Source organism: Grampus griseus, assembly GCF_964374135.1.
Source record: "Grampus griseus genome assembly, chromosome: 16".
Classification (NCBI taxonomy): Eukaryota; Metazoa; Chordata; class Mammalia; order Artiodactyla; family Delphinidae; genus Grampus; species Grampus griseus.
In genome coordinates this window covers 75,184,741-75,198,014 of record NC_139010.1, presented here as the reverse complement: position 1 = coordinate 75,198,014, position 13,274 = coordinate 75,184,741, and the positions used below count along the sequence as shown (strand labels likewise).

At 37.2% G+C, this 13,274-nt stretch overlaps 1 protein-coding gene across 5 annotated transcripts in view; it reads right to left on the bottom strand.

Moving 5' to 3' along the window:
• Positions 1-13,274, bottom strand: part of INPP5F (inositol polyphosphate-5-phosphatase F) — a 92,599-nt gene that overhangs the window by 21,317 nt on the left and 58,008 nt on the right. For 4 of the 5 annotated variants that reach the window (XM_082673775.1, XM_082673776.1, XM_082673778.1 and 1 more), the window contains exons 4-12: positions 12,629-12,757; positions 12,237-12,404; positions 12,063-12,119; positions 9,779-9,977; positions 9,055-9,234; positions 8,123-8,190; positions 2,951-3,075; positions 2,112-2,189; positions 1,087-1,207 (exon numbers count right to left, since the gene is read on the bottom strand). In XM_082673775.1, coding sequence (XP_082529901.1) covers positions 1,087-1,207; positions 2,112-2,189; positions 2,951-3,075; positions 8,123-8,190; positions 9,055-9,234; positions 9,779-9,977; positions 12,063-12,119; positions 12,237-12,404; positions 12,629-12,757 — 1,125 coding nt within the window. The remainder of the gene's footprint in view (positions 1-1,086; positions 1,208-2,111; positions 2,190-2,950; positions 3,076-8,122; positions 8,191-9,054; positions 9,235-9,778; positions 9,978-12,062; positions 12,120-12,236; positions 12,405-12,628; positions 12,758-13,274) is intronic. The other variant, XM_082673777.1, reaches the window with a different exon arrangement.

The following is a 13,274-nucleotide window of genomic DNA, read 5'->3' as shown; positions in this document are numbered from 1 at the left end:
TGTGGGCTTCTCACTGCAGTGGCTTCTCTTGTCACAGAGCATGGGCTCTAGGCATGCGGGCTTCAGTAGTTGTGGCACGTGGGCTCAGTAGTTGTGGCTTGTGGGCTATAGAGTGCAGGTTCAGTAGTTTGGGCACACAGGCTTAGTTGCTCTGCGGCATGTGGGATCTTCCCGGATCAGGGCTCGAACCCATGTCCCCTGCAGTGGCAGGTGGATTCTTAACCACTGCGCCACCAGGGAAGTCTGAGCTTTTTAATATAAATTATCTCATTTACTCCTCATAACCACCCTGTGCAATCAATACTCTTATTACCCCCATTTATAGATGAGGAGATAGAAGTTTGGAAAGGTTGAATTCTTTGCATGGGGTCAACACCTTGTATGTCCTAGGGCCAGGGCTTGATCTCCAAAGCCTGGCTGCTTCAATGTGACAGTAGAAGGCATCCCCAAAGGATAGTCACAAGGTTCTATCAGGAGAAAAAAACATGCTAGGAATGTCAACCTTGGGAATTCATTACCCAGGTGTTTCAGGGCTGAAAGATCTAAAAGGGGACACTGAGGTAAGAGATATAATGACTCCAGGAAACAGCAGGGTTGGGGCACAAAGGGAAGAGGCTGGTTCTGTGGTGCCAAAGGAACCAAAGCCACAGAGAGGGTGCTGATGATGGGAATATAACACGGGTGAAGGAACTTGTCCCCTTGTCCTCCTCCAGCCTCATGGTCTTCCTTTAATGCCCTCTATTGGCAGAGCCTGACGTGGAACCAGCTGGTTGAGCAGAAAGGTGGTGTGCAGACCCCATGCCCCAATACAGAAGCGAGTGTTTGGAGCTGAGATAAAAAGGTAAATGACTACACAGTGCCACCCAGTACAATTTTAAATGCTGGGCCTCACATTTTTGAAATGAGTACTTAAGAAAACGCCACTTGATTCAACTGATTTCTAGGAAAGGCTGTACTTTCCAAGTTTTAAAGCAACAAGGATGTTTGCATGCTGTAAATGTTCTATGGAACAAAGATTTTAGTTACTGGTTTACATGTGAAAAAAATTAAAAATGAATATTTACAATCCAGTGGACCCCAAATTACCTGCTGTTCCATGACCACTCGTGCAATGGCAGCTTGGACCACATTGGTGCGATCCAGGCAGTCCATGCAATTAACTCGAAAAATCCCTTCTTGCTTACATATTACTCCAGCTTGATCAACCCTTTTCAAAAACAGTATGGAATTACTTTACAATATGAAATACTTTAAAGTTTTCAAAACCCACAATTCTTCACAGTATAATAATAACAACAGCAACACTGGTTATCAATTTGCTTAGAATATTATTATGTGGCAGGCATTACTGAGACCTTTGTAGACGGTATTGTTAATTTACACAATAACTCAACAAAGAAGATATTATCCCCATTTTGGGGGGGGGGGAAACAGGTACAGAAAGAGTGACTTGCCTGAGTCACACAACTACTAGGCAGAGCTGATACAAACCCTAGTTATGCTTTTCTACACATTTAAAACCAGAAGGCACTTTAAAACACCATCCCATTCCTCCTTTTTGACTTCAAGTAGAAATGCATCTAAATTAGCTTGAACAGACTAATTCACTCTATCACCCAGTGCGAAGTCATGCAGCATGCCTCACTCATCTAACTTCTCTAGCCACCTGTGGCCTTAAAATCTAATCAAATGTTCTCTCCTGTCCTTTAAGCCAACTTCTTCTTCCAACGTCTCCCCTGAAGAATCAACTTCCTTCTCTGATAATTTTTAAATGTCTCAAAACTGGGACCAAATACCTCTAAACCTTCATTCCCATGTTAGGGACCAAGAAGAAATGTAGATCATGGAGCGTCAGAAGGAATTAAAGAATAGTCACGGAGCACTCCATTCCATTTTGCTGTGACCACCTGACACCTTTCCCCTGTTCAAAGCTAACAATGCCTAATGACTCACACCCTTTTGAAAAGGAGAATAGGAATTGGGAAGCAAAACAAGAAAAACAAAAATCCTTTCTCAGCCTGCTATTATTTTAACACTTAGTGGTACTAGACAAATACATATGATTTCACAGACCAAGAGTCTGTCAAACTGATTTCTTACGAAATACCTACCAACACCACTTCATGTCAAGAATAATGTCATAAATGGCATCTGTTAGTGTTTGAACATTCTCAAACTTCATTCCTCGGCTAAAATACATGCCAAAAGGAAAAAAAAAAAACTTTAATAATTTTTTTAAGCTTATGATACCTAAGGTTACTTGGAAAAATGAAAGAAAATTATTACTGTAAATATGAGAATAACACTACTTTAAATAGACAATTATATAAATATTTATAACTAATCTTCATTATGAAAGAAAATATGCTTAAGAATACACTGAAACATATCGCAGCCATCAGAAGCTTCTTTCCCCACCAAAATTTTCAATACCTATGTAAATGAACCCACATTAGAGTCAGGATTATGACAGAAGAAACTTGCTTTCAGAATACACACAAGTTAAAATTACCATCAAAATGATTGTTGTTTTTCCAGAGCAAACTCCAGTGGAGTTATCCCAAGGGAGAGCAGTATTACTAACAGTATAAAGATGAGCCTTAAGTAAGGGAACACTATTACTCCTGCCAGGCTCAAACTCAAGCAGAAAGGGAAAGTTCCAGAAATTCTTTTACTGAAGGATAAAAGGAAAAAAGGAACTCTTAAGTCTCCAAGTCATTTTGGAACAAAAAGACTGTAAATATTTCAGGAAGAATTAACTTAAATTTTTAGGCAAAATAAAACCCGTATGTAAATGGAACTAAGTAAACAAATGATAGTCCTTTCCTTTCTAACAATGAGGAGAACAAGATTTTCTTCCCAATAAAGAGAAGAAAAACTAAGGTCCCTGTGGCAGTGTCTACCACAAACATTGGAACTGATCAAAACTCCTCTCAGGAAGCCATCTTACCAGTGCTCATGGAAGTCAAATGAAACATAAGTGAGGTGTGAGTTGTTAAAGAGCAACACTTGTTTCAGGTAAGCGTCGCCAATTATTTTCTCTCTTCCTGCCTGGTCTACCAAATTAATAATAACCTGTGAGAGTAAAGAAAAGGAAAAAATTTAGTTTAATCAGACATTAGACTCATAATTTTTACTGAATTTATTTAGAATTATGTTTTAGAAATAATTTATAGCCAGACTCAGAAATTAATCCACTCAAGCATCAATTATTTTTCCCTATAAGATTTTCATTTGTTACATTTAGGTTTATGAGAATTTACATCAACGGCATGAATAGCTTTTTTACACATTATACATTTGCGATAACCTCTTAGAATATAAAATGAAAACAAATTCCTTTATAATAGCAGGTATTTTAAATCTCTAGAATAATTTTTAAAGAAATATACAAAACCTACATACTGGACACTCTGAAACTTTGCTGAAACATGTAAAAGAAAACCTAAATATTTAAATGGAGAGACACACCATGGTGCTAGATGGCAAGATTCAATATTGTAAAGATGTCAAGTCTCCCTAGGTTAATCTATATACTCAACAATCCCAATCAAAATTCAATCAGCATCTTTTTATGGACTTGGAAAATTAATTCTAAAGTTTATCTGGAAGAGTGGATAATACAGGAAAATATTTGAACACTAATAATAATAAAGGACTTGTCCCGTTGGAGAGCAAAACATACTTTAAATGTATAGTGATTAAAACTGTGGTACAAGTGCAGAAAAATGAATGACTCAACAGAACAGGTCAGATGGCCTAGAGACAGACGTATGTACACTGAGGAATCTAAGCTATGGTTACATCATTCTGAGAGAAATATGGACTATACTATATGTGGACTATGTGTGGACTATACTATAGTGGTATACTACAAATGGTATTGGGATAACTGTCTGTTTACATGGAGGGGGACTTAAGTTAGCCCTCTACACTTCATTATACACAAAATAGATTCTAGATGCATTAATGATCTAAATATTTTTTCTTCAAGTTATAAAAAAGCTAGACGAAATGTTGGGATGATTTTTCCCTAATTGAAGGATGGCACTGACCTTCTAAGCATAACAAAAACCAGAGAGCGTAAAGAAAAGATGGACAGATGTGACAACATAAAAATATAAAACCTCTGTGTACTAAATGACAGAATAAGCAAAGGTTAAAAAAATATATAAAGGACTACCTAGGGGAATATACCTGCAACATAAAAACCATTAATATATAGAGTGCTATAAATTCAGTAAGGAAAAAAAATGGGTAAAGGATACAGAGGATACTCACAAGAGAAGATAAACAAATAGCCAATAAACACGAGACTACAACTTTAAAGAAACGTACATTTTAAAACAGGAAACCAGTTTTCACCTATAGACAGGCAAAAGCTGAACACTAAATGTAGACAGCATTAGTGGGTATATGGGGTAATGGGCACTGGCTCCCACTGTTACTGAGATTGTACACTGGTGTGATCTTTTTGGAAGCAACTGAGTGGTAGGTATCAACCTAAAAGAAATGTAATGTTTGATCCAGCCATTTCACCTCTAGAACTTTATAAAGCACACAAGTGTTCCAAAATATATAAAGGATGTTTTCTGGAGAATTTTATAATAGCAAAAACTATATCCTAAAGGTCCACCAATGGAGAAATGGTTAAATAATAGCCATGAGCTATTAAGTGAAAATAGTTGCAGAATAGTGTATATCCCATAGCTTATAGCCCTCTTTTGACTTAAATTTTGAATGTGTAATATGCATGTGTCAAGATGTTTTTTGCTGCAAATGACAAATTACTGACTCAAATCTCAGAACGGAAATCTGTTCTGAACCTCAGAAGTCGAGGTTGCACGGTTCCAGAACTGCTTCATTCAATGGTGACCAAAACCAGATCTATCTTTTTGTTCTGCCATCCTCGGCGTATTAGTCAATCCTCAGGCTAATGACCTAGGCTTGACACAGCTGCAGCAGTACGAACCAAATCCAGACACAACCACCACAGAGGGATTGACTGTGGGTTCCTGTATCTCTTTTTATTAGAGCAGGAAATCTTGCCCAGAGCCTCCCAGCAGACTTCCCTTCACATCAGACCTCATTGGCCAAAGTGCCAAGAACATACACAAGCCCACGCCTGTACCAAATACAGGCAAGAGCAACAGTAGTGACACCATGACTGAGTCAGACCGACCGTACGCCCACCTCCCAGAGAGCAATTACCCAGCGGATGAGGGTGGATAAAAGAACACTCTTGGGGTACTGTTAGAAAGGAACAAGTGTCTCCTCAACACATACGCCTATAAAGTTGATGAGTATAATGTGTACAAACAGGTTGTGAAAGTCAACAGGGAGCAGGAATGAGGGTGGAGAGGAGGTTATTTCTTCTACTTCCTTTACATACCTCACAATTACTTCAATTTTTACAGTGATTATGTGTTACATTTAAATTATGGTTTATTCTCTTCAATGCTACTTATAATTACACATATTGCGAATACATGAAATTTATTTACATTGTAAAAAATTCAAACGTAGATAAAGGTCACATCCTTCCTGACCACAAGCTAAGTCCACAGCCTTCCCTGAAGGTAACTCCCACTACAAGTTTGATGTGTACCCTTTCAGGCCATCTAAGTGCGTTCCTATATAAATGTGCATGCCATATGTAGGTGAGAACACATATATATGGAAGAGAATTACATATGACAGTTTTGTTTTGTGGGAGTTTTTAAATGGTAACATGCCATATGCTGTTACGCACTTTTTCTCACTCCACTATATGAGTTTAAGATCTTTTCACATTAGGACACACAGATGTACCTCATCATTTTTTTTTTTTTTTAGAAGATATTGGGGGTAGGAGTTTTATTAATTTATTTATTTTTGCTGTGTTGGGTCTTTATTTCTGTGCGAGGGCTTTCTCTAGTTGTGGCAAGCGGGGGCCACTCTTCATCGCGGTGCGTGGGCCTCTCTTGTTGCGGAGCACAGGCTCCAGATGCGCAGGCTCAGTAGTTGTGGCTCACAGGCCTAGCTGCTCCGTGGCATGTGGGATCCTCCCAGACCAGGGCTCGAAACCGTGTCCCCTGCATTGGCAGGCAGATTCTCAACCACGGTGCCACCAGGGAAGCCCCCTCATCATTTTTAAGCATTTGTAGGCAGCACTTTAGATATGCTGTACTTTATTTACCCACTGCCCTCCTGATGAACAAAGGGTTTTTTTATGCTGCAATAAGGAGGCTTATACATGCCTCCTTGATTGAACACATGTTTCTCTCAGGGAGATTTAAATTTTTTTGTCATCCTTGACAAAACTTGTACTTCCCGCCATTTTTATTTTAGTCATTCTGGTTTTGTGAATGGTGGTTTTAGTTTGCATTTCCCTGATGATTAACGACGTGGAACACCTTTTCATGTTTATTGGCCTTTGGACATCCTTTTTCATGAAGAATCTGCTCAAGTCTTTTGTCCAATTTTCTTTTGGGCTGTACACCTTTTTTATGGATTTATAGGACTTTTTAATGTACTCTAGATAAAAGTCCTTTGTCTTATATATGTCTTCTCCCGCTTTGTGAATTGCCTTTCCATTCTCTTAATGGTGCCTTTTAATAATCAGAAGTTCTTTTATTTCAGTGAAGTCAAATTTATCAATTTTTTAATTATGGTTGGTGCTTAAGTCCTATTTAATTTTAATAAATAATATTTATAACATATAGTAGTATTTTAATATTCAAAATATTTGATCATTCAATAAAGTTTCAGTAAATAAAATTTTAGTAAAAATTAAACATTTAGTAAAGTCATTTTTTTTCATTATGGTTAGTGCTTTTAAAGCCCTGTTTAAGACCCAAGGTCAAAAGATGTTCTATATTTTCCTTTAAAAGGCTTATTAACCTTTCACATTTAGATCCACATCCATCTGGAACTGATTTCTGTATATGGTACGTAGGATAGATATGAAAAGACAAATTACTGGATTAACAGTATAAGCATATTTTATTTTATTTTTTGCAGTACGCGGGCCTCTCACTGCTGCAGCCTCTCCTGTTGCGGAGCACAGGCTCCAGACACGCAGGCTCAGCGGCCATGGCTCACAGGCCCAGCCGCTCCGCGGCACGTGGGATCTTCCCGGACCAGGGCACGAACCCGTGTCCCCTGCATCAGCAGGCAGACTCTCAACCACTGTGCCACCAGGGAAGCCCAAGCATATTTTATTTTGATTGATAATACCATTCAAAATGGCTATAGCAACTTATGCTGCTCCCAGCAATGTGTGAGTGTTCTCATTTCCCCAGTTACCTGCCTTTATCTCTTACTACAAACTTTGTTTTTTTTCAATATGAGGGTTTGCTTTTTATTTCCCTGATGGGACTTTCTTTGAGATTGCACAAAATTTATATATTAACAACTGAAATCTATTCAATATTGAGTCTTTCCTTCCAGGAACATGGTATTTTCTCTCCGTTTATTCAAGTCTTCTTTTACGTTCTTCAGTAATCCTCCCCTCCCAACACCCTTGCCCCCATATACATGCTATCTTTTTTGTACGTTTGGTAGATTTCAGGTTGTTTCTTCCTATTTTTGTTACTGTTAGAAAAATGCATCCCATGGCATTACACCTTCAGACTGGTCATTGCTAATGGATAAGAGAGTTACTGATTAGTCTATATTAATCTGTATGAAATCTGGTCATCTTATTGAACTTGTATTTCACCTAACAGTTCTCAATTGATTTTGGTTTATATGTTCACATACCTACATATGAATGTATGAATAAATAAGAACGGTGGGCCGAGAAAAAAGATATTGAAGGATACATACCAAATTGTTACCTCAAAGAGATGGACCTATAGGTGGTACTGAGAGATGCTTTTCCTATCCTACTCCAGATACTTCTCAGATTGTAGTAACTGACAATAGATTAATCTCATCTAAAAACAGTCTAAAGTAGCTGACTCAATGATAATTCTTAAAGAATATTAAGAACACTCTTAGCTATGTGTTCTTTAACTTCACGAGAAATGCCATTTTGCTTAATTATGAATCATATATTATTTTCATGAAATTTAAAGAAACATGCATAACCATGTCTAAAAATATGAAGGAACACTTATTACTACAGATCAAAACCCACCTGTTTTTTGTAAATTTTCAGTTGTTCTTCAAAATGGGCACAGAAATAGGCGACAGTGTCCTTTTCACCTACAAAGAAGTGATACAAAATCTTTTTTTCCTTCCCATGTGTAACACAGAAATTAGTGTCTATTCCACCTTTACGTTTACTTTTACATAATTTATTGACAGCCCAAATGTAACTAAGATTGTCTAAAACCAATATTTTAAAATGAAATGCTAAGCGGAAGATCTGATTTTTTTTCCCCCAATTAGACTAAACTGAAATACTGAAGGTGGCAACTATGAAATGACATTTATTATTTATATAACCAGCCAACTTGTCAGAAAAGGTTTCATGTAGTTCATAATGAATTAATAAAAACCCCTTTAAAACAAGGATGTTAAAAACTGAAGTTTTACTGAAAAATATTCTGAAAACAATTTTTAAAATCAGCCTCTTTCAGTAATCTAATTAGATTGACATGACTTAGCTATTCCAGTGCTAAAGTTAAAATACTGGAAGAAATTAAGTCCTTAATATTTAAAACAACAACAAACCTTTCCCAGCAAAACATGTGAGTAAAGGCATCCTATCTATTCCTTGTAGATGCTGTCTTATTTAAGATATTTCCTGCTTCTATAAATATTGGCCATATTTACACTTTTCCAAAATTAAGCATGTAATAAAGTATTCTTTAAAGAAACAACAAATTAAAATCTGTGAATTAAGCTCTGTTTTGCTCTCTTTTGGAATCTTTTTATTGTCGATTACTTAAATTGTCAACAACCATTATTACTTTTGTGATTATTATATCACTATTAAATTTTACCATGAGTTATTATTTTAAATGAAGTATCTGGCAAAACAAATCCAAACCTATGAAGTATCTAATATTTTAAAAAACTCCCTCTGAAATCATCGTCTGCAAACCAAATAACTGACAGGCTTACTTCTGTCCAGCCGAGGTCTTGGATTATATCGATACCCAACCTGGCTCCAAAACACAGGCACAGAGCCTCGTGTTTGAATAAATGACAAGGTATGATTATGCACATGAATTAACTGCTCAGTCTCCACATAATTTGCAACATTTCCATTTTTATCCACTCCTCTTCGTTTATAACGCATTCCTAAAAGAAAATTAAAACAAAACAGCAACATTGAAAAAAAAAATTAGTCTCACTAGATATGCTTCTTAACCAAATCTGTGTCTTTCAGGACAGCCTTGGGGATCTAATGAGCAACTGCCAGGCAGAACAGTATCAACTTACCCCAGATCATGCCTGTATTCATCGTTTTTTAAAAGTTGAAGCTGAGATAGTTCCTGTGAACTGAAAGAGGAGGTTTTTCCCAAAGGCGCTAGCACTCGGGAAGGATTTATTACTGTGATACAGGCTGTCAGTAGGAACAATGGTATCTAGAAGCACATCCCAAGTGACTTTCTGCTCTTTTCCACATATATACCTCCTTTTCTTTTCCCTTTTGTTAACTCTCTCCCATTCACTTCTCTCCAAAAACTTGGTCCCCAATTATATCACACTATTGAGAGTCACTGGGCACTTTGAAGCCAACTGTGTTTCCAAATCCATTATTGTCATTACCATTTCAATACATTTGCAGATGTTGCATTCTCGCCTGGATTTAATTTGTACACTATTACAGCCCTCCACTCACCTGCTCTGTGTCTACTTCGGCGTGAAATGAGAGCCACTAGGAAGCGTGGGTGAATGTCATCTACGCAGGTGGACTCCTGAGGGGGGGTCTCCGGGCTGCTTTTCTCATCGTCAGATGACTCATTATAATTAACCACAAGTTCTTCAATCTGCACAAAACCTTGAATAATGGGGATAATCCAAAAGTCCACATCCGGTGTCTGAAAATAATATGAACATCATGTTGCTCCTATTCTGTACAGCACTGCTACTTCCTTAAACCCAAGCAGTAGTTAGCACATACTTGTTGTTAGTTTATTAGAAGCAGAAACCTTCCATCCTTTAACTATATTTTCTGCTTTTTGGAGAACACTAAGGAATGGAGGGAGGGAGGGGGGCGGAGGTGAGAGCCTTTCCTTTTGTTTATGGTGGTCATTCATAAGAAGAGCTGCCTGAAAAGGACCACAGCTGCTGGGTACAAATTCAAGCTCCACCACTTACTTCCTGACGCAGGTGAATCACTTAACCTTGCCATGCTTCGGCATTCTGCTTTGTGAAATAAGAAAAACGACCACCTCATAAGGTTGTTGTGAAGATTAAATGAGTAAAATCTAAAAAGTGTTTGGCGTAGTGCCTGCCTAATAGTAAGGATTTAATAAATGTGGCTATTATGGTTCTTCCTGCTGGTATAGAAGAAAATAAAGCTTAAAGGTTGATTTTCAACTCCCAATTGTATTAAGCCTTTAATTAAATACAACCAACTCTGATCACTTTATTATGAAACACAGAGGTCTATTCTACTTTCTAGTTTAGAAAAAGTCTTGCTCTGCCAAGCTAAAATCCAAGTAGTCAATGAACCAAAAAAAGAATCCTTTCCATAAATATCTTATTTTAAAAAGTCATCCAATGTAATTAGGAGAGTATTAATTAAAGTTAGAGATTTCCTCTTAGTCTTTCCAACTAAGAATACTCAGATTTCTCAACTGACTGTATGCAGGGACAGTAAAGGATGAAAAGTGCTCCAGAGAAGCTGTTCTTAGCCCCTCCTTCCCTCCTATCTCCGTATCTGTATCTAGCCTTAATCTCAGCATCAACTTCAAATCCACCCCTTCTTTCACAGTCTAAAGTAGCTGTGAAATATACTACTTATATACTCCAGGTCCTATCTCACAGTTTTGTTTTATGGAGCCTGCAGATAGGATCTTAGGAAGCTGGTTAGAGTTGAAAATAGTGAAGCAAAGGATCTACCTGCATTCATTACTTTTATCACCATTCTCATTATTTATATTTTTGTTTTAGCAATAAATACAAAACTCTCAGCGAGAACAGAGATCGGTATGCTACGAAATGCCACCTTTATTGTAAGTCATCGATTTTAAATGGTAATGCTACGTGTCTGACAAATACTCTGCAAAACACATTAGAGCTCAATATGTCAGCAAACAGGACAAATACTCATTACAGACACCCTTATTTTTCTCCCCCTATCATTAAGTCTTGGTGGTCATGGTTTGATCAGCATCATAGAGAGGCAAGAACATTTTAGAGAGGTAAGCCATGATAGATACCTAGTTTTAGACACCACCAGATAAATAGGTCAAAATCATTTATACTAACCACTACCAATAGGGAGAAACAGAAAGAAAAAAGGTTTGAACTTTCTGAAAGGTTAAGAAAAAGATAATCTGTGACCCTATTCAACTTTTTGCTCAATTTGTGTCCAAAACAGTAACTGGCACATGGCAGGCTTTCGATAAATATTGGTTGATTGACCGAATAAATGAACTGTCTTTGGACAGTCATAATTCTCCAATATACATGACAGAGTAAAGGAAGAAGGTAATCATTAAACCTGAAGGAACCTCATGCAATAATCTCATCATACCCCCTGTCTTCCCTGATTCGAATACTTGTAGTACTGGAACGTTCTTAGAGATTTGTCTGCTCCAATTTCCATATGAGGAAACAGGAACATTAAATGACTGGTATCACTAAAGGAGAACCGGGCTTCAACACTTCCAGTGGATACAAACAAAATATCTTTTACAGGAACTCTATGGATATTAGTTCCACAGCCTTAAATTATGACTGTTCTATGGAAACCTGCTAAAAAGATAAGCCTGTGGCTATATAGTCAAATTATGAACTATGAATATTTAAAGTAGTGCCCTGGTTTTCCCTAGCTAAATGATTCTCATTCTACAGGGGAAAACATTACGTGAGATTTAAAATTTTTTAGTACAACTTAAAAATATTTGCCTAACAACTATAAACTACCTTAGAATATTTCAGAAACAACTACTCACACCAATCTCAGTAAGGTCTTGTATCATATATTTATTCCAAAAAAATCGGTCATCAACCTGGAAAAGGTAGAAAACAAACAGTTCAGAAACATGTTGTTTCAGTTCTCCTATAGAAGCCAAACGGGTCCATGAATTGTTCTGGTGGCAAACCCTGCTCTGAGCTGTGAGAGGTACCTTTTGCCAGAGAGGACAGGGGTCCTTCTCCCCAGCACTCTGCCTCTGCACTGAATTGGTCAGGTCATAGGTCAAGCTATAGTAAAAGGATTCTGAGTCCATGAACATCTTCAGCAACTCCTCAAGTAATCTTCTCTCCAACTTCTCCTTTTCTTTACTTTCCTTAACCTGTAAGAAATTAATCTACTATTACTGCAGGAATTAAATGTAAAGCATTGTGTGGATACCACACAACTCCCTAGGAACAAAGTAAAAAATAACCCCAAGGATACGCAGAGATGGTGCTTTAATATGACAAGTAGTTTGAAAGTAAGTTTATTAGCAGGAAAGTCACCCCTCAATTTAAAACTAATCAAAGATGAATGCCAAGCCCATATCAATTAAACTCTTACTTTCTTTTTATTAGGAGCAGACACATTGGATTTAATATGCGTAAAGGTCTTCAGTAGAAACTTTGAGTCATCAGGAGATGGTATAATCTTCTCTGGTTTGTTAATTCCAAAATGATGCTTCTTACAGAGCTAAATAATAGGAGGAGAAAGAGAATTCATTATTACTAATATCTGCTTGCTTAATGTTCAAGTGTGAGTGCAGAAGTGTCACTATTCCTCAAGCACTGTGGTTAAAACATCAAGAGCAGGTAAAATGACCCAGCAGACAACTGATATTAGAAAACACAGTTGTGGTTTCAAGGATTAGAAAGCTACAGTAGAGGATAAGCAAAGAATACAGGGCAGGATATACTTAGGATTCAGGGGTAGAAAATTCAGGTTAGGATGATAGTAAGTTCTTATGTAATATAACTGAAGAATAAAATGCTCTGGTTGGGATTCATTAACGCTTTAAAAATTGGCATCAAAGATTAAAAATAGTGCAAAATACACATATGCTATGCTCTAGTCACACTTCTTTAGAGCAATATATGCTAAATATTTATGCTAGTTAATTGAGTGTTTTGGGTGAGAAGTTGCCAAGAGTCTGCTCTATTGAGAATGTTAAAAGCTGGACGTTTCAACCACTCTCTCGCCTCCTATCGTC